Source organism: Notolepis coatsorum (genome assembly GCF_963971535.1).
Source record: "Notolepis coatsorum genome assembly, chromosome: 11".
In the NCBI taxonomy this organism is placed as follows: Eukaryota; Metazoa; Chordata; class Actinopteri; order Aulopiformes; family Paralepididae; genus Notolepis; species Notolepis coatsorum.
In genome coordinates, this window is record NC_140175.1 from 101,420,338 (window position 1) to 101,446,950 (window position 26,613).

The 26,613-nt window shown below is 46.9% G+C and overlaps 1 protein-coding gene across 1 annotated transcript in view; it reads right to left on the reverse strand.

The window, feature by feature from the left end:
* The window catches only part of LOC311237218 (oncoprotein-induced transcript 3 protein-like), a gene marked incomplete at its 3' end in the record, with an annotated part of 41,326 nt that overhangs the window by 6,058 nt on the left and 8,655 nt on the right, over window positions 1–26,613 (reverse strand). The window contains exons 4-5 of the mRNA XM_084325025.1: window positions 6,084–6,142; window positions 55–245 (exon numbers count right to left, since the gene is read on the reverse strand). Coding sequence (XP_084181151.1) covers window positions 55–245; window positions 6,084–6,120 — 228 coding nt within the window. The 5' untranslated portion in view covers window positions 6,121–6,142. The remainder of the gene's footprint in view (window positions 1–54; window positions 246–6,083; window positions 6,143–26,613) is intronic.

The following is a 26,613-nucleotide window of genomic DNA, read 5'->3' on the forward strand; positions in this document are numbered from 1 at the left end:
AACGCTTGTAAATCATGAAACAAGAAGCCTAATAGAAAGAGTGAATAACAGTACCTCGATCTGAGTGCCACAAGCATTGAGGGGGAAGACAGCGATGATATGAGTGCTGTTGGAGTGGGTCTGGAGGCTGCAGACTGTGTTGCTGGGGTCACTGAGACGCAGGTGATCTTCATCAAGTCCTCGGAATGACACTTTGGTCACCTCTACTGTCATGGTGTTCTCCTTGCAAATCACATGTGCTTCAACTGGAATAACAAATATCACATTGTGGCATCTATTCTGTATCTATCTGTTTCTTTTTCAATTAATAATGTAAACAACCATATTACAGCCTCAAAAGCCTTGTAAAACTCATGTTTTGCTGTCACGTGCAGCCCAGGCTATAGAGACTGTTATATACTCGTACTGGCATCGCGTCCCGCTCTTAAGCCATACCGAGATATACCTCATCTCATGTACCTAGTGTACTCCATCAATGAATAAAAACCAATACACCCAGCACCTGCCAGGCCCCGCCCTACTGACGTACTATGTAGTACTAGGCGTGGTCACCACTCACTCCTCCTCTATTTTCGTTTCCATCATAGCGGATGCGTGCACCCTATGCAACTAGTTGATATAAAAAGTTTAGAGAAATTAGGTTCAGTGCTTACCAAAGATTTGCCTACCCCTGAAATCTTCGCGGCATGTTCTGGCGGCGCTCGTATGGGTTCTGCGACTCTGCACCGGGATGCATTTCGATGCATCTCAGCGTCGAGTTCTGTAGTCTCCTTGTCTTGTTGACAGCAGACAGAGGGACAGCGTGTGAGGTGTAGCTATCGAGCTACCTCGCACAAGGTAGGACTTGCGCCACTAGGCATTATCGCTGGTGTTAGTAAATGCTGCTTGTTGTGAGTTGTATATCTGCGCCAGGGGCAGGATGTTTGGGTAAACGTCCCTCTGAGGTGGACGTTTCCCAGGCTGTCCTGGAGCGTGCTGCTAATACTAAATGCTATACATGCTGGGTCACTGTTCTACTGTTCCCCGCTGTGGGATGTCACTAGGCATGACAATGCTGGCGTTTGTGATGTGCTCGAGTTGTCCCGAGAGACAACCGAGTTGTGTATTGGCGCAAGCGGCGTGATATCTGGGTAAACGTTGTTGTTTTCCCCGTTATCCTGGAGCGCGCGGCTAACGCTATGCTATATTGGGATACTGTTTCTGTTCTGTCTCCCTGCTACGGGAATGTCTGTCTATACTACAGTCTTCCCTCCTCTCAACCATTCATGCTGACGGTCAATCGGTGTCTACTGGGGGAGTATTGCGGAGGGGGGCTTTGTTTACCTTTCATGGGTAAATGGGCTGAGGTCTAGGGCTGGTGTGCTGTTGTGAATATTATGAATGAATGCGGGACTGGTTCTCTCTGGTCCGCATCCCCTTAACGTTGTGTGCATGGGCTTGCCCATTCTACAGTATATTCGTGGTGTTAGTTCATTTATTCATTAACCCCTTCATGGTGCACACCACAGTGGAGGTTGCTGGTTGCAACCACCACTGGTGCTCCGTGTTAGCATCAGTCCTTTGCTTTTGACATGTTGAAACAGTGCCCCGCCCGGCCGACGCCATGAGGTGGGTCGGCCCGGCGAGTGGCTGGTGGGCTGCTAAAGCCTGTACCGCCACGGTATGGAATTGGCAGCGATTAGTAACTGTGTTCGAATTGCTGTTTTTTCTATCAAGAAATGGTGGCGGGGCCTTGAGGGCCAGCTGACGTCGACACATTGCGCAAGGTTGTTGACGTTATTAGCTTTGACCTAGCCGCAAGCTATAACCGCTCAGGGCTCCCCTCTCCGCAGAGGATCTTTGTCTTCCGCTGGAGCGCGGGCGGTATTTGTCCTAGGCCCCACACCGCCTCACACCGCGCAGCCAGAAGAAGAGAGAGCATGGCCTCGTCAGCGGCGATGACAAGGCCCTCGACAGGCGGCCATGTTTTCCCCCGCCAGAGGTATCCTGGGCGTTGAATCGACAGGTGTCCACAAGGCCGACAGCCTTGGCGGCCGAGGGATCGGCCATGTTGGATGAGCTCGGCTTGGAATATACAAGCCATCGCCGTCCTGCCGCGAGCAGCCCGCTCTCCGATCACTCCCTCCCCCAACACCAGCGGAAAAGGGGCTCTGATTGTTTCCTTTGGCTGCGGGCCGCGTGCCTTCGTTGAAGCGCGTGCGGCCCCACTTTTCGCTTCTCATGGGGACAGGGGCTGACACCCAGTTGATGGCTGAGCCTGGGTCTGTCCGTGAGAATGTTGTGCTGTCAAGCGGCTCCCACACCATAAGCTGTGTTTGGTTGAGCCTGGTGTTACGTCTGTCAACTATAAGTGTTGTCAGCAGGGGGGCTCGAAACCTTTTTGAGGCACACAGTGCGGGCTTCCCCGACCTCGCCTTCGCCAGGCCAGGTATCATGTTGGTGCCTCCCACTCCTGAAAGATTGGCAGTGGTCTCGCAGGCGCGCGTGATTTGGGTGGTAGTAATATCACTGCAGGGCTACGGTGTGTAGGAACTCATGGGGGCCTCACACCTTGCATGTCCGGCTGCAGAACAACTCCTCAGCATGTTCTGGAGGGGTGTTCAGTGGGGGTGCTTTTGTCACCTAGACTGATGTCAGCTTCCCCCGTATCAAACCGGCCCTTTCTGTCGGGGTCCCCCCTTGGGTGCGATTGCCTCGTGGGTAGTGTCAGGGTCAGATGTCCCGACACGTAACGCTCTGCTCTCACGGGTCCAGGGTTGGCTACGCACAGCGGGTGGGACCGGGCCGTCTATCTACAGTTCCTAGCGGACCTGCGCCACATAGCGGCGGGTGCGTTGGGAGTGTCATCACATATGGCCACAGCAGTACCATATGTCGAGGTGGATGGAGAGAACGCTGAGGCGGGGACTTGTTACACAACCCCACCCGTTTTCGGGTTTGGTACAGACCCTATTGTCAGGGTCACCAGCAGTGACAGCTCTGGTCAACGAGATCCAATCTCTGTGGACGAAGCAAGCCATCGTCGTGGCGTTTTCCTCCCGGTGTTCTCTGGTGCCTGAGAAATCGGGAGGGGGGGTGTCAGACCCATGCTGGACCTGTCCCATGGGAAGGTTCAGCATTTTTTGGATCGTCTCCTACCTGTTGAACACTGTCAGGTGGGGGTCTGGTTCTCCTCCATAGACCTGTAGGATGCGTATTCGCATCCCCGATCTTCCGTCCTTACCTACGCTTCCTTTGCAGGGTTAGCGTATGAGTACCAGAGGCTGCCGTTCGGCTTTTCTCTGGCTCCCTGCATCTTCACCAAGTGCGTGGAGGCCGCACTGGGGCCTCTGCGTCGTCAGGGGTTACGAAGTGTATTCTGCCCTGACGACATTCTGGTCCTTGGCGGTCAAGGTGGATCGTCAGGTCTCGTACCAGGCAGGTTCCTACCAGCCTGGGGTTTGCTGTAGACTGGAAGTGGAGTACTCCTCTTCCCAGTCAATGGGTGGAGTGCTATGGGCATCCCTCTCAGAGCGTGTTGTCGACACGCTCGGGAGGTTCCGTCCTAGGACGGTTACGGCGCTGTCTGTGATACGCCTGCTCGGTATGATGGCATCTGCTCATTCCGTGGTCCCTCTTGGCCTCCTCTTCACCCCAGGAGGGGGTTACGGAGGTGGGTTTTCCAGTATGGAAATAGACCCGGTGAGAGGCAAATGGAAGCGGTTAAGGTTCCCGTGTCAGTACTGGGGGACCTCGCCCCTGGGGAGGGCATGGGGTCCTCACCAGGGGGGTCCCCATGGGCAGTAGGCTGTCACACGTCACGTTTTTCACCTACGCCTCCCTCGCTGGAGACGCGTCGGGCCAACGCAGTAGGGGGCAGCTGGCAAGCCATGCTGCCCGGTCTGCGCTACGTTCAATGTGTTGGTATTGAAAGCGGTCCTTCTGGTCCTCAAACGGTGTTGATCAGGACGGACAATACGACGTCAGTGTCGTATATCGACAGACAGGGAGGAGTACGCTCCCCCCATCTGCACCGGGCGGCGGGCAGCTGGCGGCTGGCTATGGGCGTTCTCCATCTGCGCGGCCTGAGGGCTCTCCACATCCCCGGCAGGGTGAATGTGGGTACAGGTGTAATGTCGCGGGGCGGTCCTCACCCTGACGGGTGGGGATTACGTCCGGACATAGTCAGGCAGGTCTGGGACCGATGCCGTGCCGCCTGGGATTCTTTCCCCCATACATCTGTTAAGTCAGTTGTTGGGGCGGGTACGTTGAGGAGCGCAGGTCCTTGATCCTGATTGCGCCGGACCGGGGCGCAGCTGTGTGGTTCCCGGTCCTGATCCAGCTCTTGGTATCCCGTCATGGCCTGTTCCTTGGTCATCGCGGGCCCTCTCTCAAGCGCACGGGTCTCTGTGTTAGTTCCCTGTGCTGGGCCAGCTGCTGGTGGGTTGGCTGGTGAGAGGGTGAGTCTGGAGAGGATGGATCCTTCTGTGGTTGGTACCATCCGGAACGCGCATGCTCCCTCCACTATCGCGGGTTAAGCAGGTAGGTGGCGTATTTTCCAAGAGTGGTGTAAGGCCACCCTCTTGTGAAGCGTTTCATGCTTGGCGTTCGACGCCTTAAGCCGGTGAAACGCTCTTTGGCTCCGAGCTGGGATCTTCAATTGGTCCTCGGTCGGTTGTCCTTGGCCCCGTTTGAGCCTCTTGAGCAAGCGCTGTTGGAACGGCTGTCGTTCAAGACTGCGTTCTTGCTGGCCATCACCTCCGCTAAACGCGTGGGTGTGCTTTGTGCTCTCTCGGTACGGCCAGAGTGCCTGTCTTTTCGTTCCGATAGCGGTGCCACTCTGCGGCCTAATCCAGCCTTCATGCCTAAAAATATCCGGAGTGCTTTCCGCTCCAGGGATATTATGGTTCAGGCGTTTCATCCGCCTCCTCACGCTAGTGAGTTGGAGGCGGGCCTTCACCTGTCATGTCCGGTCCGGGCTTTGGGGGTTTACCTCAGCCGTACTCAGGGCCTCAGGGCTACCGATCAGCTCTTGTCTGTTACGGTGGCTCCTGTGCTGGTAAGGCACTGTCGAAACAGCGCCTGTCCCATTGGTTGTGCGAGGGCATTGCCCTTTGCTACACGTTGGCCGGGCTGGCTCCCCCTGGGGGCGTCAGGGCGCACTCCACTCGTGGGGTGGCGGCCTCTGCCGCTCTCCGGGGTGGGGCCTCGGTGGAGGACATCTGTGCTGCGGCTTCATGGTCCTCACCGGGTCCCTTCGTAAGGTTTTACCTCATGGACATGACCGGGGGTTCTGTCTCCCAGGCGGTTCTGAGGTCTGTGGCCTCTCCTGCTTCCCGTCCTTTGGTGGGGTAGCAGGCGTGTGTGGGTGTGGGCCACAATGTGTTGTGTCACACGTGGTTCCGCCTGTGCTGTGCGTTCAAGAGGTTCTAGTTCCCTCTTGTTCGCACTCGGGTGGAGTTGACTGCCGTCCCCTCTTCATTAGGAAGAGTGGGGTGACGGGCTCCCCCCCCCCCCCTGATGTGGGCTTACGGGTCCTCAGGGGATGCATTTGTCGGGCCTCGCGTCCGCTCTACCCCATATCTCAGTATGGCTTAAGAGCGGGACGCGATGCCAGTACGAGTATATAACTAGGTTATGTATATAACCTAGTTATATGAGTACTGGCTAAGCGTCCCGCTCTTAGCGTGCCCTGAGTTCCCTTGGGGAAACTTTTCTTTGGAAACGATTTTCCGAGGAAGAGTGAGTGGTGACCACGCCTAGTACTATATAGTACGTCAGTAGGGCGGGGCCTTGCAGGTGCTGGGTGTATTGGTTTTTATTCGTTGATGGAGTACACTAGGTACATGAGATGAGGTATATCTCGGTATGGCTTAAGAGCGGGACGCTTAGCTAGTACTCATATAACTAGGTTATATACATAACCTGTCGTTAGCATTAGTGAATCAGGAAGAGGTTGAATGGGATTTTGCCATCAACTTCCACTTCTCTTGTGATTAGGACCCAAAACCATTGGCTATCTAGAACTTACACACTCATTTAATGCTTTAGGATGCAATGAAATTTTTTTACACAACTTGCCAGATCTAAACAATATCACTTACTGTTTTTCCGCCCAACCTCAACCAAAACACATCTCATCTCGGACTGATAGATGTCAGACCTGAAAAAAATATACAAATATCACTACACATCAGACTCAACCACACACACAATTGTGTGGAATGGGCTCATTATTTAGTGGTTGAGTACTCCACACAGTCCTCATCATGTAGTGGTTGAGTCCACAAGGTTCTCATTGCTGGACTGTGTGAAATGAGGACCACGTAGATAAGTTCATCAACTTACTTCAACCCCTTAAGCCCGACGGAATTAATATCTTGTCATAAATAGATCAATACAGTCCTGGGTCAGTCCGGGGTCTGATAAATAGATCAATACAGTTTTCAAATGTAGCCAAGAGTAAAGACCCTAACCCTATCAAAGATTTATATTTTCAGCACTACGTTTGTTTACCAATGTATTTAAGTGTTATTAGCGAAATATGAGTTTATAAATATCTCTGTGCATCCCGGCGGATATCGGATGAATTAGACGCAAGGAAATAATGCGTCATGAAACCGTTGTAGTCCTAAGAGAGAGGAGACCCAGGGCTTTCGATGGACATCGACATTTCACAAAACTACAATACCCAGCTCACACCAGGCTCTGTCAAAGCTGTTGAAAATATTATTTGCGAAAAACTCTTACGTTATTTCCGTGATTATATCTCAAGAGTCAACTCGGACCAGCTTCCGGCTTCAACATGGATGGTCGCATTTTACGCAGCTCCCGTAACCAACGCAACAGATCAACAACAAAAAAGTATTTTGCGCATTTTCTACTTTCCCTCCTGTGGATTATGGATTTGTACCTGAATTCACAACTCAAGCAGCAACTCCAGACAGAAGTGGAGGGTAGCGAAAACGCAAATCAGCAGTCCCATTGCGACTTCTACTTGTTAACGGGCATGGAGAGGAAACATCCAGCCTTCGGAGCCACGACCATCCACACAGTACTTACTGCAAATCCGGAACGAAAGAAATTACCCCCGACAGGCAAGTGTAATAAGAGATCAATGTTTTTATTATATCTGCTCATGTCGGGTGACATACATCAGAACCCTGGTCCCGTAATGACACGGAACCAGAGACTACAGTTAAATCTGCTGACCCAAGAAGCAGCAGCCAGCTTCGCCAGCACAACAGATCAAATGCTACCCACACAGACGGCGGCTAACGACATGATCAACGGCAACATTCCTCCTCTACCACCTCTGCAAAAGAACCCACGAGAGGCCACAGCGAGAGGGAAGGAACCGGGGTTCACAACCGAGGCGCCCAGCACGTCGCGGGGACGAAACAGCGAGGCATCGCTCCTCACACCGGCGCCGGCCGCAACTGACGATTCAGCCAGCAGTTGCACCAGCTGACCAGCAAGCGGCGACACACCCTCACCGAAGCCCCAGCAAACTTGGCGAGAGGCTAGAGGGAGAGCGGCGCGGGACATCAAGATCACCAAGAACCCGACGGTTAGCTTGGCTGGCCCCGCCATGCCAGCTAGTCTACCCGGGCCGGGGCCAGGACAAAAGGCAACCCCCCTCAAGTTTCAAGTTTCAAGTTTCTTTAATAGTTGTCATACAGAAGTACAGAATACTTTTATACAAAATACTTCTTACTGTTGCGCTCCAGAGACTGTGCAAGACAAGATAAGTATGAAATAAAATAACATAGTAAAATTAGAAGTAAAAAAATGAGGTCACAGTGTTCAGTTTAGACATATGTACAATGTTCGATGCAGAATAGACGTAGTTACCATACAATATACAATACTGTGCAGTGTACTAATATACAATACTATATAGTGCAAGGCATAAATGGAGAAATGGGACGAGGTGCAATTTAGGTACAATTCACAGTAGGTGTACGAGTTGTAGTGCAAATCCTTTATCAATAAATATAAAGTGTAAGTGTGTTTGTGTGATCTAAAGTGTGGAGAGTGGGTGCTGCAGTGTGTTGTTTGTTTGAGTGAGTGTGTGCGTGTGGGTGTGTGTGCTGTGTGCATCTGATGGTTGTTGCATAGTGATTATTGTTCGTTTAGCGATTATTGTTTGTTTATACTCCTCCCCCACAATGGAGTACGAACAGACACATCTGTAAACAACCAGCCCCCCCCCCCCCCCCCCCCCCCCCACATCGCGGGCTTTCACACAGAGGAATACAAACTCCAGCAAAGGACAAAGGATCACCCCCTCCCCCCCTCCCCACGCACGGCACAAACAACAACAACGCCCCCCCTCCCCCCACCACAGGACAGGACACAAATGAACAGAGTTACCTCCAGTGTGACAACATCGATCAGATTACCAGCAAAAATGGACTTCACATATTCCACATTAATACAAATAGCCTGAGACCTAAACTGGCTGAAATCAAACAGTTGTTTTTAAACGGTAAGGCTAACATATTGTGTTTCACAGAAACAAAATTAGACTCATCTGTACAAGATCCAGAGATTGAAATTGAAAACTACTCAATAGTCAGGAGGGATAGAAACCAGTATGGAGGTGGCGTCTGCGTGTATATACACAAGGATACCAAATACATCAACCGTACTGACCTTAACCATGATGAAATTGAAACTGTTTAGATTGAAATCTTATTAGACAGGGCGAAACCAGTACTAGTAGGCACAATATATAGACCGTCAGAACAGAGTGGCTTTTATGACACACTTGATGGGTGTTTAGCTGGGGTGGAGGGGGTAGAACAAATTCTTATTGGGGACTGGAACACGGATATGCTGCGTAAAGCAGCACCCGTCTTCAAGGCCTTCAGTAGATTTTCTGATCTGCACGGTTTCAGCCAGCTAATCACCCAACCCACAAGGGTATGTGATTCGACACAAACCACCATTGACCTCATTTTGACCTCTGACAAGTCCATGATCTCCAATAAAGGGGTGATAGCATGCGGGTTAAGTGATCATTATATGATTTTCTGTACCCGCAAAAAGCTAAAACAGAAGGCCGGCTGTCACAAAACAGTCACATCTAGAGACCTCAAAACTTACTCTAGCGAGGCCTTTAACCTAGAACTGGGGAGCTTGGACTGGTCAGATGAACTCAGTGGTACACAGGTTGAAGAAACATGGCTTGGATTCAAAACCAAATTCACAGCAATACTCAACAAAATGGCACCCATAAGAACCACCAGGGTTAAAAATTGCGCTGAGCCATGGATGCACACTGAAATACTGGCCGCTATGAAAACCAGAGACAAAAAATGCTCTGAACTTCATAAAAGTCAGACAAAGCTTTCCAAAAGCTCAAACAGTGAACTCCAAGCCCACGTGGTTGAACTAAAGATTCAAAGAAACAGACTAAGAAATGACGTAAACACCATGATCAGAACCGCAAAAAGAAATTTCATCAACGACAAAACTGAGGAAAACAAAAACAAACCCTGCACACTTTGGAAATTACTCAATAATCAACTAGGCTGCAGTAAAAAACTTAAAACCAGATTCTCAAACATAAACATAAAGACGGACAACACGCTCATCACAGACAAGCTGGATGTAGCCAATTACTTAAACATCTTCTTCACAAACATAGCCACAACACTGGTAAACAAACTACCCTCCCACTCAGGGCATTATGGGGTAGAACACATAGTAGAATACTACAAAAACTTAGGGGTCCACAAAGATGACTTCAAACTTGAAATGGTAACAACTGATGAGGTACTCAAAAAATTGAGCGCCCTCCAACCTAACAAGGCCACTGGCCATGACAACATCCCCTCCAAATTCCTCAGAGACGCAGCAGCCGCCATCACCCCAGTCATCACACACATAATAAACCTCTCTATAAAACAGGGACACGTCCCCAAGGACTTCAAAATTGCGAGAGTGACCCCTCTGCACAAAAAGGGCAGCAAATTAGACCCAGGCAACTACCGCCCTGTTTCTATTCTTACCTCCATCTCGAAAGTCATGGAGAAAATAGTCTACGAACAGGTCGAAAAGTACCTGGCGGAAAAAAATCTAATCTACGAATTCCAATCTGGCTTCAGAACGTCCCACTCCACTGACACATGCCTCCTCTATTTGAACGACCACATCAAACAAGAGGTGGACGCGGGCAAATACTGCGGCATGGTCATGCTGGACCTACAAAAGGCCTTCAACACTGTCAATCACTCCATTCTGATGGACAAGCTAAAAGCAATTGGTTTTGATAGCTTATCAGTGAGCTGGATGCAATCCTACCTGGAGGGGAGAGAACAGATGGTAGAGGTAAACGGTACTCTATCCCCCCCCCCCTCACAGTGAGCTGTGGTGTTCCACAAGGAAGCATACTAGGACCGCTACTCTTCCTAATTTATGCAAATGACATGTCGTCAGCCTGTGACTGCAACTTGTTCCTGTTTGCGGACGACTCAGCCCTGCTGGTCTCTGACAAGAACAAGTTGCAGGTTGAAAAAACCCTCAGCACGGAACTAGGCAAAATCTGCATATGGCTCGCTGATAACAAACTATCATTACACATGGGCAAAACAGAGTCCATTCTCTTCGGTTCAAATAACAAACTCAGCAAGACCGACGGCTTCTCAGTTACAGTGGGTGACAATATTGTCACAAGGAAAGACGAAATTACCTACCTGGGTTCCATCCTAGAGGCAAATCTTTCCTGTGACAAAATGGCATCCAATGTAATAAAAAAAGTCAACCAACGAACTAGATTCTTGTACCGGATCTCCTCTCTGGTAAACAAGAATACCCTGAAGACTCTGGCAGGAGCACTCATTCAAGGGTACTACGACTATGCGTGCACCTCATGGTACCAAAGCACCTTAAAGGCGCTTAAAACAAAATTACAAACATCACAAAACAAACTGGTCAGACTACTACTTGACCTGAACCCCAGAACCCACCTCACCCCTGCCCACTTTGACAACCTAGGATGGCTTAGAGTAGACGACAGAGTACAGCAACTTGCAATGGGCCTGGTCTACAAGATACACTATACGACCGGGGTACCCATGTACATGTCAAAATACTTCCCAAAGGTCAGTGAATACCACAACCACTACACCAGAGGAAGCTCAACAAATCATGTAAAACCCAGATTCGGCTCAAACAAGGGACTAAACACGTTTCGCAATTATGCCACAACAATGTGGAACGCCCTACCCAAAGCTGTAAAGGAATGTGAATCACTACCCACATTCAAAACCGCTCTTAAAGAGCACCTACGGGAGGCTGCAATTCGAAACTGGCCACCGTAAATGCCCAAAACCCCCACCACCTCCTAATAGACAGTCTCCTCCCCACCGCATGTATATATTTCCTCCCCGCCGTATGTATATTTCTCTCCCACCCACCCACCCCCTCCTAATGTACAGTCCCCTCCCCATCATATATACTCTGTCAGGATCTAGGGGTAACAGTACTGTATATTTGAATACCGTTTATGTCACAAATGTATCAGTACTAAATACCTATATGTCCCTATGACATAAATGTCATGTATGTTGTGTATGTCATAAATGTCTATATGAATTGAAAATGGGGGACCCTGATGGAAACAAGACAAACGTCTTTCTCAGGTCTGCATCCCCTTAACAATTGTATGTATTGAGCCGTACTGTATTGTACCCATTCTGCAATCTGTTAAATAAAGTTTTCATTCATTCATTCATTCATTCAAATAAACCTGAACGTTATTGCCATAAAATACAACATAGTTTGTTTCTTTACCTTTCTTTGAACGTCTCGAAAAAAATGGCAAAATTCTGTACTGTATCTACAAAACCCCCTGTAAATCATCTGCCCTTTATTAATTTGCTTTGCTTGATTTTTTTTACCCATTGTCTCTACCTTTACCATCCCCCCTTGTCTACCCCCTCCTTCCCCTTCCTAGCTCACCTTAACATCCGGTCACCCCTCCTCTCTCCTTCACCCTTAAATAAATCTGTGTTAACTAAGTCTATATTTGACTGAGTACATGTCGTGAATTTATCTAAATAAAACAACAAAAAATTTACCAAATGATAAGACAAAATGCTGATTTGCAAGAAGGAGCAGGAAAACACCATGTTGATTGTAAGAGGTTGAGACAGTGACTCCCCCGACCAGATGGCAAAGGTCAATAAGGTCATAAACGGACCCCTCCAGGCTATATTAAGATAGGGCAGGAAGGAGGTATGTACTTTAGCTACAGAGGAAACAAAAGCTTACTCAAAAAGGACCCATTTTCCCCCACCGGGCGAACCTATTTGGTAATAACAGACGGAGGAAGGAGATAATTATCTTTGAAGAACAGGAAGACAAACTGAAAATAACAGTTGAGATCAAAGGTGACACTAAGCTAAAGCAATTTCCAGGTTACAACTGCAGCTGCTGACTAAGGTCCAGAGGTCAGAGATATGACACCGACGGTTGGAATCTCCCTTACACATCCAAGTAGCATGCCACCAGTTAAAATAGTGCAAATCAATAATGTACTAAAAAGTTATCTGTCGTACAAAATTACATTAGATAATAGGTTTAGCAAAACCAGAAAAGTTGATAATAAGTGAACCAAATACTTAGTGATCAAAATAGAGCTACAACCTAGATTACAGATTACTTTAGAATAGACAATACAAACAGTAGGATGTAACATTAAATAGACAATTACATGAGTTACAATATGGGCATAACTTAAAACTATTAGGATAACGGTAGTCACAATAAGGAATAAAAACTCTTAATGCTAGAAGATAAAACTATACAGTATTGGTCAAGGGTTAATCAAGAAACAAAGTATTCTAATGAAGGACGTATATGGGTTATTATCTGGGCATCGAGAGCCAGTCTGTTTCTCCAATCTAGACTGTGTAAACATTGTGTCACAAGAAACATGAGGAGGTGTTACTCATTGAACGGATTCCCTAATAAGGTAACCACTAACTGCTAAAACAGCCCGGCAGATTCTATTGTGAAAATGTGGTGTCAGCAGACCAAGGCTGACATGTCAGGACGTGTCACTAACAGACAAGTTCCTACTAGAAGGAATTTGGCCAATGGGGAAGCCCGATTGTGGGAGTGACGTCACTAGACAGGCAGGGGAGAGGTCTTTTTCTATCTCATTAAAAAGGGCAGGCGAGGGGACAGAGAGGATCCGGGAGAGCGAGACACACACAGGCGGAGAGAAGTATCCTGGAGAGAGACTGTGACACTGACCTGGAGATGGACTGAGAGACCGGCCTGGAGACCTCGAGAGCCGAGCCGGACACCCACAGAGCCACGGAGACACCCGATGATAGACGATCGCCTCGCAGCAGGAGATCCTGCCACCGAGAGTAGACGAAACCAAGCGCTCCCAACCCGCTGAGGATCCGAAAGCAAGGTTTCCTTGGCGACCACCACAAAAAGAGGCCGCGTGTTGTCATGGGAAACCAGAGAGACAACAATACAATCACCGGAGAAGAAAGCTCGGATCGGCCCTAGCTGATCAGATCATGGACAGACCTGCCACACCAAAGAGACGATGTACTTGTTTGATTCATAAGCTGTGGTTTATTAAGAAATAGAAATAAACACACCAGTTTGTTTTATTCAGACCACCTCGTCCGCTTCTTTCCTTAATTGAACCGAACATCTGAAATACCAAACAATGCCGAGGAGAAGGGTAAAAGACTATACGATCACAGAACTTAGATATAGGTATAAATGAAGATAGTTTACTTCAATTTGGTGCCGAGACCCGTGCTGCATTCGACCAAAGCCGGTTGAAGACGACGAAAAGCTACTTCTGGAAAATGGACCGAGAGATTTTCGCCCTCATCGAAGCCCTCTACGACTGAATGATCGTCACCACTTCAGCCGAGGACAGCGAGCGGGAAGGTAAGTAATGATGGTGCGTTTAAATTGGTGATAGTCGAGCAGTCTCGCCATTGGGGTTGCTATAGGTAAGAATGAATGGTGTAAATGGAACAGGATAATGTTGGTGTCGGAAGAGCACCGGGGTCCAGGGTTCACAACCTGGCTCTGGTCTCAGCCGCACACCAGCGCTGCACTTAGAGAGGTTAGGGTATAGAGGATGTTCGGTTAGAATACCTGATTGGTACAATGCCAGGTGTGGTAGGACTAGTCTGGGTAGAATCGATGATATTGTGATGAAGAAAAGGGGCGCGATCCGAGTGAACGGTACAGTAGTGAGGAGGCGCAAGGGGAAGTGTTTATGAGCCACTGTGGAGCTATAAATAAGGAATTGTTCAGGGAAACAATTGAAGGTCTGGGGATAAGTGACGTTTTTGGTTTATGAACGGGTTAAATGAAGCGCTGTTCGGAGGAACAGGAGTACCATTGTGGATTTCAAGCCCTTCATCGAACAGTATGGTGACTACCAGTGAGGAGAGGATATAGATGTCTGTATTTGGTTCAAATCGCGCTGACCAGGAGGGTATTTTCATGCCAGTCCGCTTAGCGAAGCGTCTCTTTTAGACTCGGCGCACAAGGCAGACGAACGTTGGAAGACGTTCCACGCGAATCTGTCTAGACGTGATCCGACATCGTCTGCTTATGATTCACCTTTGGATTGAATCTGGGAAGGTATCGACTCGTGGAGGAGAGAGAATCGGAGAAGTGGGGTTTGTGGTCAGAACGGTGAGGATTGGCGAGGCAGACCACCACTTAATGCCGACAAGAGGCCTGCAAAGACTCTCCACAGAGTGACGATATGAAGATGGAAAGAGGGGTGGGGTATAGCGGGGTAAAAATATGTGTTCTTGGAAAATATGAAGCACTTTGAAGGAAGGAACTGCGCTTGTGATGGGAACATGGGAAAGAATTGTGTGAAATGGGCGAGGTAGGAAATGCGCTTAGAATGTATGTGGCCAAATGAATAGTATGCTTATGAATAGGACATTGTTTTGCTAAGTATATATGTTTGAATGGATGTATGTTAGAAGCTATGAGTGAATGCCAATGTATTTTTTGTATTATTGTAAAACGCTGGTGAACAAGGCGGTGGCGGAGAAACCGTAACACTGTCCGTGGGAAGGGGCATTTATTTAGCTGCTGGCGTTAGCCGAGGACGACAGGACTAACGTGTGGACGCTGTGTTGCGTTATCGAGTGAATTGAATGAATGGCAAGAGTGATGGAACTGAAATGATGTGTGAGGCTCGTTCAAATTTTTCAAATCGGTGGTGTTAAGGTCTGAATTTAATGTAGAAGCGATCAGAATAAACTGAGTTTTTGGAGCTGATGACGTCACTGGGAGCGTCTAGGCTTGGGGAGCGTTGGATTTAAAATACTGTGTATTTCGGCCAGGCGGGGCCAAACGGGTGAGCGTACTAGAATAAAGATAATGATATATGTTCTGTGAACGGGGGCTAAATAGGATTAAAGTTATGTTGCGGGGTATAACAGGGGTTGTGTAAACGTTGCGATGTGTTGTGCCGCTCGGATCAACAGGATAATGGGCCGTTTAGGAGAAGTTATGTTGGATGCTAAGCTAAGCTAATGGAGCTAGCAGTACTGAGCTAACGATGCTAAAATGCTAAGCTACTTGTGCTAACAAATGCAGCATGATTGAACTCTCGGGGAATATCGCGTGTTGCTACTATTGGTGGCTGGCACGAGACCTTGGAGAGGCGTGGACAGGGACTTCCGGTGTAGGGGGTTCTGGGGATTGTGGTTTTATTATTTGACGTCAGGTGGTTGTGCTGCGTGGTGACGCACTTGCGGGGGAGGGTGTGGGCGCCTCCTGCAGGACGTTGTGAATACTGTAGTGCAATGGAGGTGATGAACAAACGTTCCAGCGGAGGGCGGTGTTGCCTCTTTGATAGTTACACCTCTCCTTCACAGGTGAACGGGGGTGCAGTAGCGGACATTTTGTGGTTATTATAGGTTTTAGGTAGCGACAATTTTTGGGAATTTGTAATTCTTTTTATCGGTTTTTCCAGTTGTTGATGACGAATGTATATACTTGTTTAGTTATCGATCTATATTTGTTGTGGGCCCAGTATAATGGCACTAGTGGGATAGAAATTTGATGGGTGTGTGAGTTTGTTTGTGACTTTGGTTAGGGTAGTTTGTTCAAATGATAGGCTGCTGATGTGGATGACGGGTTGGGACATGTAGACGGTATGTGTCAGTCTGCGCATGCGCGCTGCGGTCGGTCGGCGCAAGGGGGATGGACTGTGGGCTTTTGATAAGGCAGTGGACAGTGAAGGGCTATAGGGGGCGATGTTGGACGAGACTAGTTGGAGTGAGACGTGTGTGCTGTGCGGGACTTGCGTGAAACCCCCCCCCCCCCCCCCCTTTTTTCTCCTCTGTCTCTTCCTCCCTCTTTCACACTCTCCCCTCCCTGCCTACCTCTCTCCCCTCCCTCTCTCCCTCCCTCCCTCCCTGCCTCTCTCGCTCTCCCCTCCCTCTCTCCCTCCCTCCCTCCCTGCCTTCCTCCCTCCCTCCCTCCCTCCCTCCCTCCCTCCCTCCCTCCCTCCCCGCCCCTCTCCTCTCCATCCCTCTCTCCCAGCTTGACTTTGTTGAAATGACAGGTTCGCAAAGGAGGTTTTGTTCAAGATAGATTGCCTTTGTGGTGGGGCTTGGAGTATTGGTTATATTAATGTAGTGTTTACTTTCTAAATTAGGATTACATGAGGATAAATAAGTTAACTCCATGCAGACTCTTTTAGTCTGATTAAAGTTAAGGTTTGATTTAAGTTAAAGTTGGCAGCAGATGATGGAGATAGTGTTTGAAGTCCTGTGGGTTAACTGGACCAGGCAATACGGGGAAGTCTACTAATTAAGTGTAGACGGTTTTGGTTATAGTTAATGTTGAATTGTGAGCCCCCCCCCCCTTCCTCCCCTCAGTCCCTGTATCCCTGTGTCCCTCCCTCCTTTTTCTCTTCCCTCCGCCCCCCCTCTGTCTCTCCTTGTATTTCTCCCTGTGATTCTCCATCCCTAGCTTTGCGGCATGTTGTGGGTTATTGGTTGTGGGTTTATTTGAACTGCATTGTTATTGTGTATGTGAGGTAGGTACCGGATGGGCGCTGGCCTGTCTAGGTGCAGGTGATGGTAGGATGAGTTGTGATATTCTTTGTGTAATGGAGCTTGGGGTGTTTCCGTTCAGGTTCGAAACTGGAGGGAGAACGCTTTGGGCTGTGAGTTGACGGTTCTTTGTGTATTCAAGGAACTGGGAGGATATTGCTGTGGGTATAGTGCAGGGGTCCATGAGTTTAATAACATGGACAAACTGGGCTATATGACGGTCTGGGTTTTAGTGGTCTAAATTACTAAAAGTTTATTGTTTTCCATGATTGGTAGTTGGGAGCAGTGACAACACTAAGGTATTTTTTTAGTGTTGTGAGGGGGAAGTGGTTGTGTGTAAGAATGTAAGTGTGTGTGTGAAGATGAATGAAATTGATGTTGTATGGAGCGTGTGAAGCGAAAGGTTAATATTACATTTAGTCAATACGCTAAACGGTCGTTTAAAGTATGAAATAGGGTCAGGATGAACGGATTCATCAAAGCAAAAAGAAATTGGAACGGATGAAGGACCAAGTTTACAGAGGTTATTAGACAATTGATAGGCGTGGGACTAATGATTATGTTTCCCAGAGAATCAGGTGAAAAGAACACACAAGAGATTGGAACCGCCAGTGTAACTGAGGGGTACAATTCCCTGACTGTATTACTAGATATGATACTTACTACCACTACCTTTGTACTTAATATTCGGCCACCCAGTACTCGGCATAAATATATTATGATGAACACTGTCACGTAGATGAAACGGATCCAACACAAATGTACGAATTAGAAATAGGTCTTTATTTCTACACAGCGATGGTGTGTAGAGCAAGCACTTAATCAAATCAATCACATTTATGAATGGGAATTAGTATGCACTTTTATGGCAAGAGTATTCGTCGGTATATCAATAGAGAATGTCCAATCTCTGAAGGCGCAGGTGGTACATATACGACCTGGAATAGTTTAAGGAATAACAGCAATGATACTTTAATGATTATATACTGGACACACTAGGGGGGGTTAATCCGGTCGCTTGTAAGCCGACAGGAGTAGGAAGGGGGGGGGGGGGGGTAGAATCCGGCTGCCTCATCCGGCCAAGGGTATCCCAGGTGAACCCACTGTAGTGCCGTTCAATGCGCCGGCGATCCTTGGACCACAGATGAAAGCAGGTGGACTCTTTGTGGGCCGGCTTCCTCCGGTCCACGGAGGAGAGACGTGAAGCGACCTCGTCTTGCAGAGCGTCTCCTCACCTTGCGTCCTCTCCAGGGGGGGGGGGGTTCCAACACACGGCAGTGTCGGGGGTCTTTATCCATGGAATAATCAAAGTATACAAAGCATAATCCGTGCCTGGGAAGGCGGGCTGTCGTCGGTAGAATAATCCGGTATACAGGTCCACTCGCTCGTCGGCTCTGGGGCTCCTCGGGTGCAGCTTCACGTGGGGTCAACCACCCTGGATAAGCAGCCAGTGCTCTGCCCGAAACGATGGGGTACTGACTACGGTAGTATTCTCACCGCACGAAGCACTATATATTAACAGACTATTATTAGCTTAATAGACTACGTCCAACTCGACGATATAGTGCCAAATATGACTATTCAAATATTAATATACACGATGTCTCAATACCGATGGTAGGCGAACTTGGCCTTACTCCCACACGTGGCGTCGCGGGGAGGCTTTACGTCTGTGACTCTATTGGAGGGTAAGAAACTGGACTGAAAAGAAAGTCCTACTTTAGTAGCGCAGTATATATACGCACTATGAACAAATAGTCCCATTAGTGGTGCGGTAGTCAGATTCCTACGCGGAACTAGGACTTGTTCGTACATGTGGAGCGGTACGTTTGAACTGGGTCTGAGGGGTATGGCAGCCTGGCACCAAGATCTCGACCAATAGTAGAATGGAGACTATTATGGGATGTTCAGTAGGCTAGAATGGATATTCAATGCATATTGTACAAGGAATATACAAGGGATATCAGGGAATATTAGAGAATATACAAATACAATTAAATATATATATATAAATAAATATATATATTCGGTTTAATCTGGCCCTTCACAACAGCCAGTGTTCCTGTTGGAGGAACGGACAAACACAAGATAAGCTGTATCGTTATATTCACGCATATACACCAAATCTCTCTAAAAAATTAGTATAGTGTTGCCCGACATTTCCAATGCATAACGAATAGTGGAAATAACAGGGAAATGCCACTGATGTTAAGTTGGATGTTTTTGCTTTGTTTCTGCACAGGTGCTCGGCCGAACAGTTGGAGCTCTGACGATCTCGATAACCAACTGGGGAAAACGGCTATATAAGCCTTGGTATAAGTATGAATGATAAGCCAGTTATCAATCCTTGTCTGCACAGTAAAAGTTTGACAGTGTGAGTGGTTTTAACTCAAGTAAGTAGAAATAGTTTTAGAGACGGAGAACTTGTTTTTTCAAACGGTTATTGCAGGAGTGTTTGAAAGGTGGAGTGAATGACTGTAACATAGGAAGTTCACCTTAGTGGAACATTGATAGGAACAACTGAAGTGTTAGATGCAATAACAATAGAATAACAAAAACAAGGGTAAACAATCAGACTGTTTCAATAACCTGTAGTATTAAAAAAATAAAAATAAAAAATAAAAAAAAATATAGAAATGGCCCACGGAAGTTATGTCAATGGTGGGAGAAAGCCGAGAGCCTCTGCAGACATTTCCCAGATAGACTTTACCAGTGATGAAAATCTGATTGATTGGAATAGGATGGACTTCTCTCATGTGACCAGTACGATAGAACGACTTGAAATGTTGACTTTGGTTCCAATACAGGGGAGAGAACCAGTGACAACGGTATTACTCCAACCAGAACCAATCCATGCTGGGGTGTCCATTGCAGGCGACTGCAGTTTTACCAAGGGACAGAGAAAGAGACTGAGAAGAGCGGCGTTGTTACAGCAGTCCCACGAAGTCCACTCTGGCCGTATGGCTGGAACTGAGACCGACAGCAGGTATGGAACTATACACGAACAGTTTCTACAGCCCACCTGTTTCCCATGTCCAGTCGTCCCTCGAGACCAAAGCCGGGATGAGAGGCATGGGCCGGTGACGAGGGGCCAGCCAGCAAGGGCCAGGGTGGAGGAAGAGGAGAGGATGACGTGCCTCTCTCCAGAAAGACAGAGAGCGTTTGTAGAAGCGTTCGAACGACATGAAAAGGTTCATCGAGACTTGAGGAAGACAGAGCGGGCGTTTGGTCAAGCCGCACACGAGATGCGGGGACTGGAGCAAGAACTGGCTGAAAAGAATGTACTGTTGAGTGGTACAGTTCGTGATGTCATGCTTCAGGCGTCTGACCTAGGCCGCCGTGATCAAAGAGTGCCCTGTGCTCCGTTGCCCGGACAGGGAACTGGGCCGCGACAGGGTGAACAGAACCGCAGGAGGGGTGAGTTTCCAGGCCCCTCCCAACAAGAAAAGGCCCGAGGAGAGGCAGCAGAAAAGGACAGGTATGCCCCTCTCTCCTCCAGGCAACAGGACATGCGACCAGAGGACGGGAGAGGGGTGGACCTGGGGAGAGCTGTGGGATGCCAGCCGAGAGACTGCTGGGGTCGTGGTAAACTGGGACCGCCTGGATGGCCGGCGTCAACTGTGTGCTGGCATTGTGGGGAGATCGGCCATCTCGCTCGGTCATGTGACAAAGGGTGGCGGGCTCGGCAAGGGTCCAATAGACGGCGAGGGTCCAACGGACAGCATGAGTTCATCAGAAAATAGACCTGCTGGACTTGCAGAATGTTGGGTCATTCTCAGAAGGAGTGTAAATAGGTTGTGTCTGCATAGGTCATAGGTTGATTAAGAGCGGAGCGGGAATGCACGAAAATAAAGCTGAAAATGCTAGAGAAAATGGAGTTATTGATAAATTAAAATGGAAAATGCGACTGATTAGAATAAAAATAGAGACGAAGGCACATAGATAAGGTTAGAAGGTTTGATTAGGTGTGCGAGTTACTAAAACGGTTTGGAAGACTAACAAGGGAAAGTTGGGGCTGTAGATGGGATGAAGTAACTGGAAATTGCATGGGCTAATCGTACTAACAAAAATGATGGTTTTAAACAGGAACAATGGAACATTTAATATTAGACAGAGTTAAAAACAAAGGACCATTTATAGTGGTGATTACATACTTGATCCAAGGGTGGTCAAGGAGACTTAAAAAAAAAAAAAAACACAACATTATTATTTCATTACTTATTTTATTTCTTTTTGGATTTTAATTTTGCTGTCTTAGTTTTTGCGGGGGTATTTATGCCTCTAGATGATAGTTTGATTCTGTTGGATGGGTGTGTAGCATGAGGGCACTCACGATTTTTGTTTATTTGCAATTTTCTTTGTTTTTGTTTGACACTATTTTTTTTTAGGAACTGGCTGGCTGGGAGGGATCTCTCGCCGGTCAGGGATAGCAGGTGGTGGTGACACAGCGAGACTGGTAGGATGTCTGATAAAATGAGCTGGAAACTGTGAATGGACGGGAGCTGGTTCATGGTTTGTTTTCCGCTCATTAAGAGTCCAGATGTAGAGTCTGGGGGGTTGTGTCACGTTTTGGGATATGGTGAGTGTTGGGGAAACGTGTTTCTCTGTCTATAGGTAAGCTCTGTAGGTTTTTGGTCGCCATTGGCCAAATAGTGTTCATGTAGGGTGCAGACATGTGAATTTGATGATTGACTTATGGGTGGCTCTGCACCGGCTTGTTGAAGGCTGGCGGAGTGTGTGGGATGTGTGTTTAAAGGGACTGTGGTTTGTTGCCATGCACATAGGTTCTGTTGGTGATTGGCCTCGTCTAGAGCTGGCTGTGCGGACCGAGGAGCTGTCTGGAAACGAGGTATTGATAGTGAAATAATGGTTATTCCACTTTCAAGGGTGGAGGTAGTATTGTGTTGAACTTGAGATATTTGATCTAGTAAAATAGTACAGCACAAAAAGAAATGAGACAAAGGTGATTTGATTGAATGCTAACTTAAGAAGCCGTGAAAAATATAGATAATTAATTTGGAGAAAAATGTATTGTCAAAATGCAGAACAGTAGAGATGTATCTGCGAAAATAAAAGTTTCCAATCTATTGTGTGTTTGTAAATAACAATCCAAAATGCAAAAAGCACTAAAACTCCAAGCCTGCTTGCCTCAACGACTACCGCCCTGTAGCTCTCACCTCCATAGCCATGAAGTGCTTTGAGAAGCTAGTAAAGGGCTACATCTGCTCCTCCCTCCCCATCAACATGGACCCCCTGCAATTTGCATACCGCCCCAACAGGTCCACGGAGGACGCCATAGCCCATGTGCTGCACACAGCAGCATCACACCTGGACAAGAGGCAGGGGAACTATGTGAGAATGCTATTCATCGACTACAGCTCGGCATTCAATACCATAGTCCCCTCCATACTCATAGCCAAGCTCAGGGACCTGGGCTTGAACTATGACCTCTGCCAGTGGGTCTTGGACTTCCTGACTGGCAGACCCCAGGTGGTGAGAGCAGGCAACTGCACCTCCTCATCCATCACCCTCAACATAGGGGCCCCCCAGGGCTGTGTTCTGAGTCCCCTCCTCTACTCCCTGTACACACACGACTGTGTGGCTCAGCGGAGTAGCAATACAATCATCAAATTTGCTGACGACACAGTGGTGGTGGGCCTGATCTCTGCCAACGACGAGAGGGCCTACCTGGAAGAGGTCAAGGTCCTGGCGGGATGGTGCCAGGAAAACAGCCTCTCCCTGAACGTCAGCAAAACAAAGGAGATGATTGTGGACTTCAGGAGGTCGGGGGTCAAGGACTACAGCCCCCTCAGCATCGACGGGGCACCGGTTGAGAGAGTCAACAGCTTTAAGTACCTCGGAGCCTACATATCCGAGGACTTGACATGGACCACACACATTGACAGTGTTGTGAAGAAGGCACGACAACGCCTCTACTTCCTCAGGCGCCTAAGGAAGTTCCAAGTCAGTCAGAAGATCCTTAAGAACTTCTACTTATGTACAATAGAGAGCATCTTGACTGGCAACATCACCTCCTGGTTTGGGAATAGCACTGCACAAGACCGAAGCAGACTACAAAGAGTGACACGTTCAGCCGAACGCACAATTGGAGGGGGGCTCCCCACCCTCCAGAACATTTACAACAAGCGTTGCAAGGGCAAGGCTAAGAGAATCATTAAAGACTCCAGTCACCCGAACAACTGCCTCTTTGAACTGCTGCGGTCAGGCAAGCGATACCGGAGTCTCAAGGCGAGCACAGAAAGACTCAGAAGAAGCTTCTATCCCCAGGCCATCAGACTGCTAAACGAACAATGAACACTACACAACAACAACCACCAAACGCACATAGCACACACATCCACACGCACACACTCACTTTAAACAGACACACTGTAGCACCCACTCCACACACTTTATAGCACACACCCACTTTAAACAAACACACTGTAGCACCCACTCCCCACACTTTATATTTATTGATGAAGGATTGCACTACAACTCGTACACCTTACTGTAAATTGTACCTAAATTGTACCTCATCCCATTTCTGCTTTGCACTATATAGTACTGTACATTAGTACACTGCATAGTATTGTATATTATATGGTAACTCAGAACATTGTACATATGTCTATACCGAACACTGTGACCTCATTTTCTTCTTCTAAATTACATGCTATACTATGTTATTTGATACTATCTTGTCTAGCACAGTCTCTGGAGCGTAACAGTAAGAAGCATTTTGTATGAAAGTATTCTGTACTTCTGTATGACAACTATTAAAGAAACTTGAAACTAGACAGAGGGAAAATCGTTTCCTTCTGTGGAAAATCGGAGCAGTACCAAAAACTGCATACAACAAAGAAGAGGCTGTGGTTAGCACAAAATACAACAAGAAGAAAAACGGTCAAAACGAGTTAGTAGTAAAGACCTCAGGAGGTTGGAATAGGGATAAATGACAGGGAGGAAAGTGAAGAATAATTGAGGCCTCAGTGGTCTTTTCAAGGAGAAGAAATGATTTATGTTTGCTTGTTTGAATTTCCCTCGATGTTTAGAGTGTTAATCTTTTATTGGTATGATGTATTAATCTTTTCTTGCAGAGTCAATTACACAAAACAGACACATTGAAGCTAATTACATGGATAATGTATAGTCATAATTGAAATAAGCTGAGAATGTTACGATGTTCTTTTTGTATAAAGAAACGGACCTAGAACTGGATGTCGTATTAATAACTGATAATGTGTATAACTGTGCAAAGAAGAAAAGGTAGGTGAAATGATGAATTTTGTAACTGTACAGATGAAAATGGGTTTGGTAGTTCGATTTGTGTAAATTTTGGATTTTTTTGAAATTTTAGAAAATATTAGCAAAAATTATAATTATAATTTTAATGTTTAATTTAGAACATTGGTGCTATATAGTGGGTTATAAAACCCACTAAGGGTGGATTGTCGTGAATTTATCTAAATAAAACAACAAAAAATGTACCAAATGATAAGACAAAATGCTGATTTGCAAGAAGGAGCAGGAAAACACCATGTTGGTTGTAAGAGGTTGAGACAGTGACTCCCCCGACCAGATGGCAAAGGTCAATAAGGTCATAAACGGACCCCTCCAGGCTATATTAAGATAGGGCAGGAACGAGGTATGTACTTTAGCTACAGAGGAAACAAATGCTTACTCAAAAAGGACCCATTTTCCCCCACCGGGCGAACCTATTTGGTAATAACAGACGGAGGAAGGAGATAATTATCTTTGAAGAACAGGAAGACAAACTGAAAATAACAGTTGAGATCAAAGGTGACACTAAGCTAAAGCAATTTCCAGGTTACAACTGCAGCTGCTGACTAAGGTCCAGAGGTCAGAGATATGACACCGACGGTTGGAATCTCCCTTACACATCCAAGTAGCATGCCACCAGTTAAAACAGTGCAAATCAATAATGTACTAAAAAGTTATCTGTCGTACAAAATTACATTAGATAATAGGTTTAGCAAAACCAGAAAAGTTGATAATAAGTGAACCAAATACTTAGTGATCAAAATAGAGCTACAACCTAGATTACAGATTACTTTAGAATAGACAATACAAACAGTAGGATGTAACATTAAATAGACAATTACATGAGTTACAATATGGGCATAACTTAAAACTATTAGGATAACGGTAGTCACAATAAGGAATAAAAACTCTTAATGCTAGAAGATAAAACTATACAGTATTGGTCAAGGGTTAATCAAGAAACAAAGTATTCTAATGAAGGACGTATATGGGTTATTATCTGGGCATCGAGAGCCAGTCTGTTTCTCCAATCTAGACTGTGTAAACATTGTGTCACAAGAAACATGAGGAGGTGTTACTCATTGAACGGATTCCCTAATAAGGTAACCACTAACTGCTAAAACAGCCCGGCAGATTCTATTGTGAAAATGTTGTGTCAGCAGACCAAGGCTGACGTGTCAGGACGTGTCACTAACAGACAAGTTCCTACTAGAAGGAATTTGGCCAATGGGGAAGCCCGATTGTGGGAGTGACGTCACTAGACAGGCAGGGGAGAGGTCTTTTTCTATCTCATTAAAAAGGGCAGGCGAGGGGACAGAGAGGATCCGGGAGAGCGAGACACACACAGGCGGAGAGAAGGATCCTGGAGAGAGACTGTGACACGGACCTGGAGATGGACTGAGAGACCGGCCTGGAGACCTCGAGAGCCGAGCCGGACACCCACAGAGCCACGGAGACACCCGATGATAGACGATCGCCTCGCAGCAGGAGATCCTGCCACCGAGAGTAGACGAAACCAAGCGCTCCCAACCCGCTGAGGATCCGAAAGCAAGGTAGCCTTGGCGACCACCACAAAAAGAGGCCGCGTGTTGTCATGGGAAACCAGAGAGACAACAATACAATCACCGGAGAAGAAAGCTTGGATCGGCCCTAGCTGATCAGATCATGGACAGACCTGCCACACCAAAGAGACGATGTACTTGTTTGATTCATAAGCTGTGGTTTATTAAGAAATAGAAATAAACACACCAGTTTGTTTTATTCAGACCACCTCGTCCGCTTCTTTCCTTAATTGAACCGAACATCTGAAATACCAAACAATGCCGAGGAGAAGGGTAAAAGACTATACGATCACAGAACTTAGATATAGGTATAAATGAAGATAGTTTACTTCATACATTCTTAGCTCCGGTTAAATTCTTCCACAGTCTTAAGATGTGGTCAAGGTTTATTGTACTTTCTGTTTTTCTGTAAAAATGTACTGAATTGATTTTGACTAAATTCACAACTTCAACTCTTATCTATTGATTCATATATTAATACTTTTTATATAAATAAAATGTCTTTTAGTCATTTTATTTTTTTCTTTTTTTTTACATTTGTTGTCCTCTGCTATTACAAACACTGGGTGGACATTCCCAGGAAAATCATCTGGCACACAGGAAGGGATATACGTTTTATGTCACGTTTTACCATGAATCGATTATAACCAGTGTTGTGCAAGTTACTGAAAAATAGTAGTTACCATTAATAGTTACTTAATTTC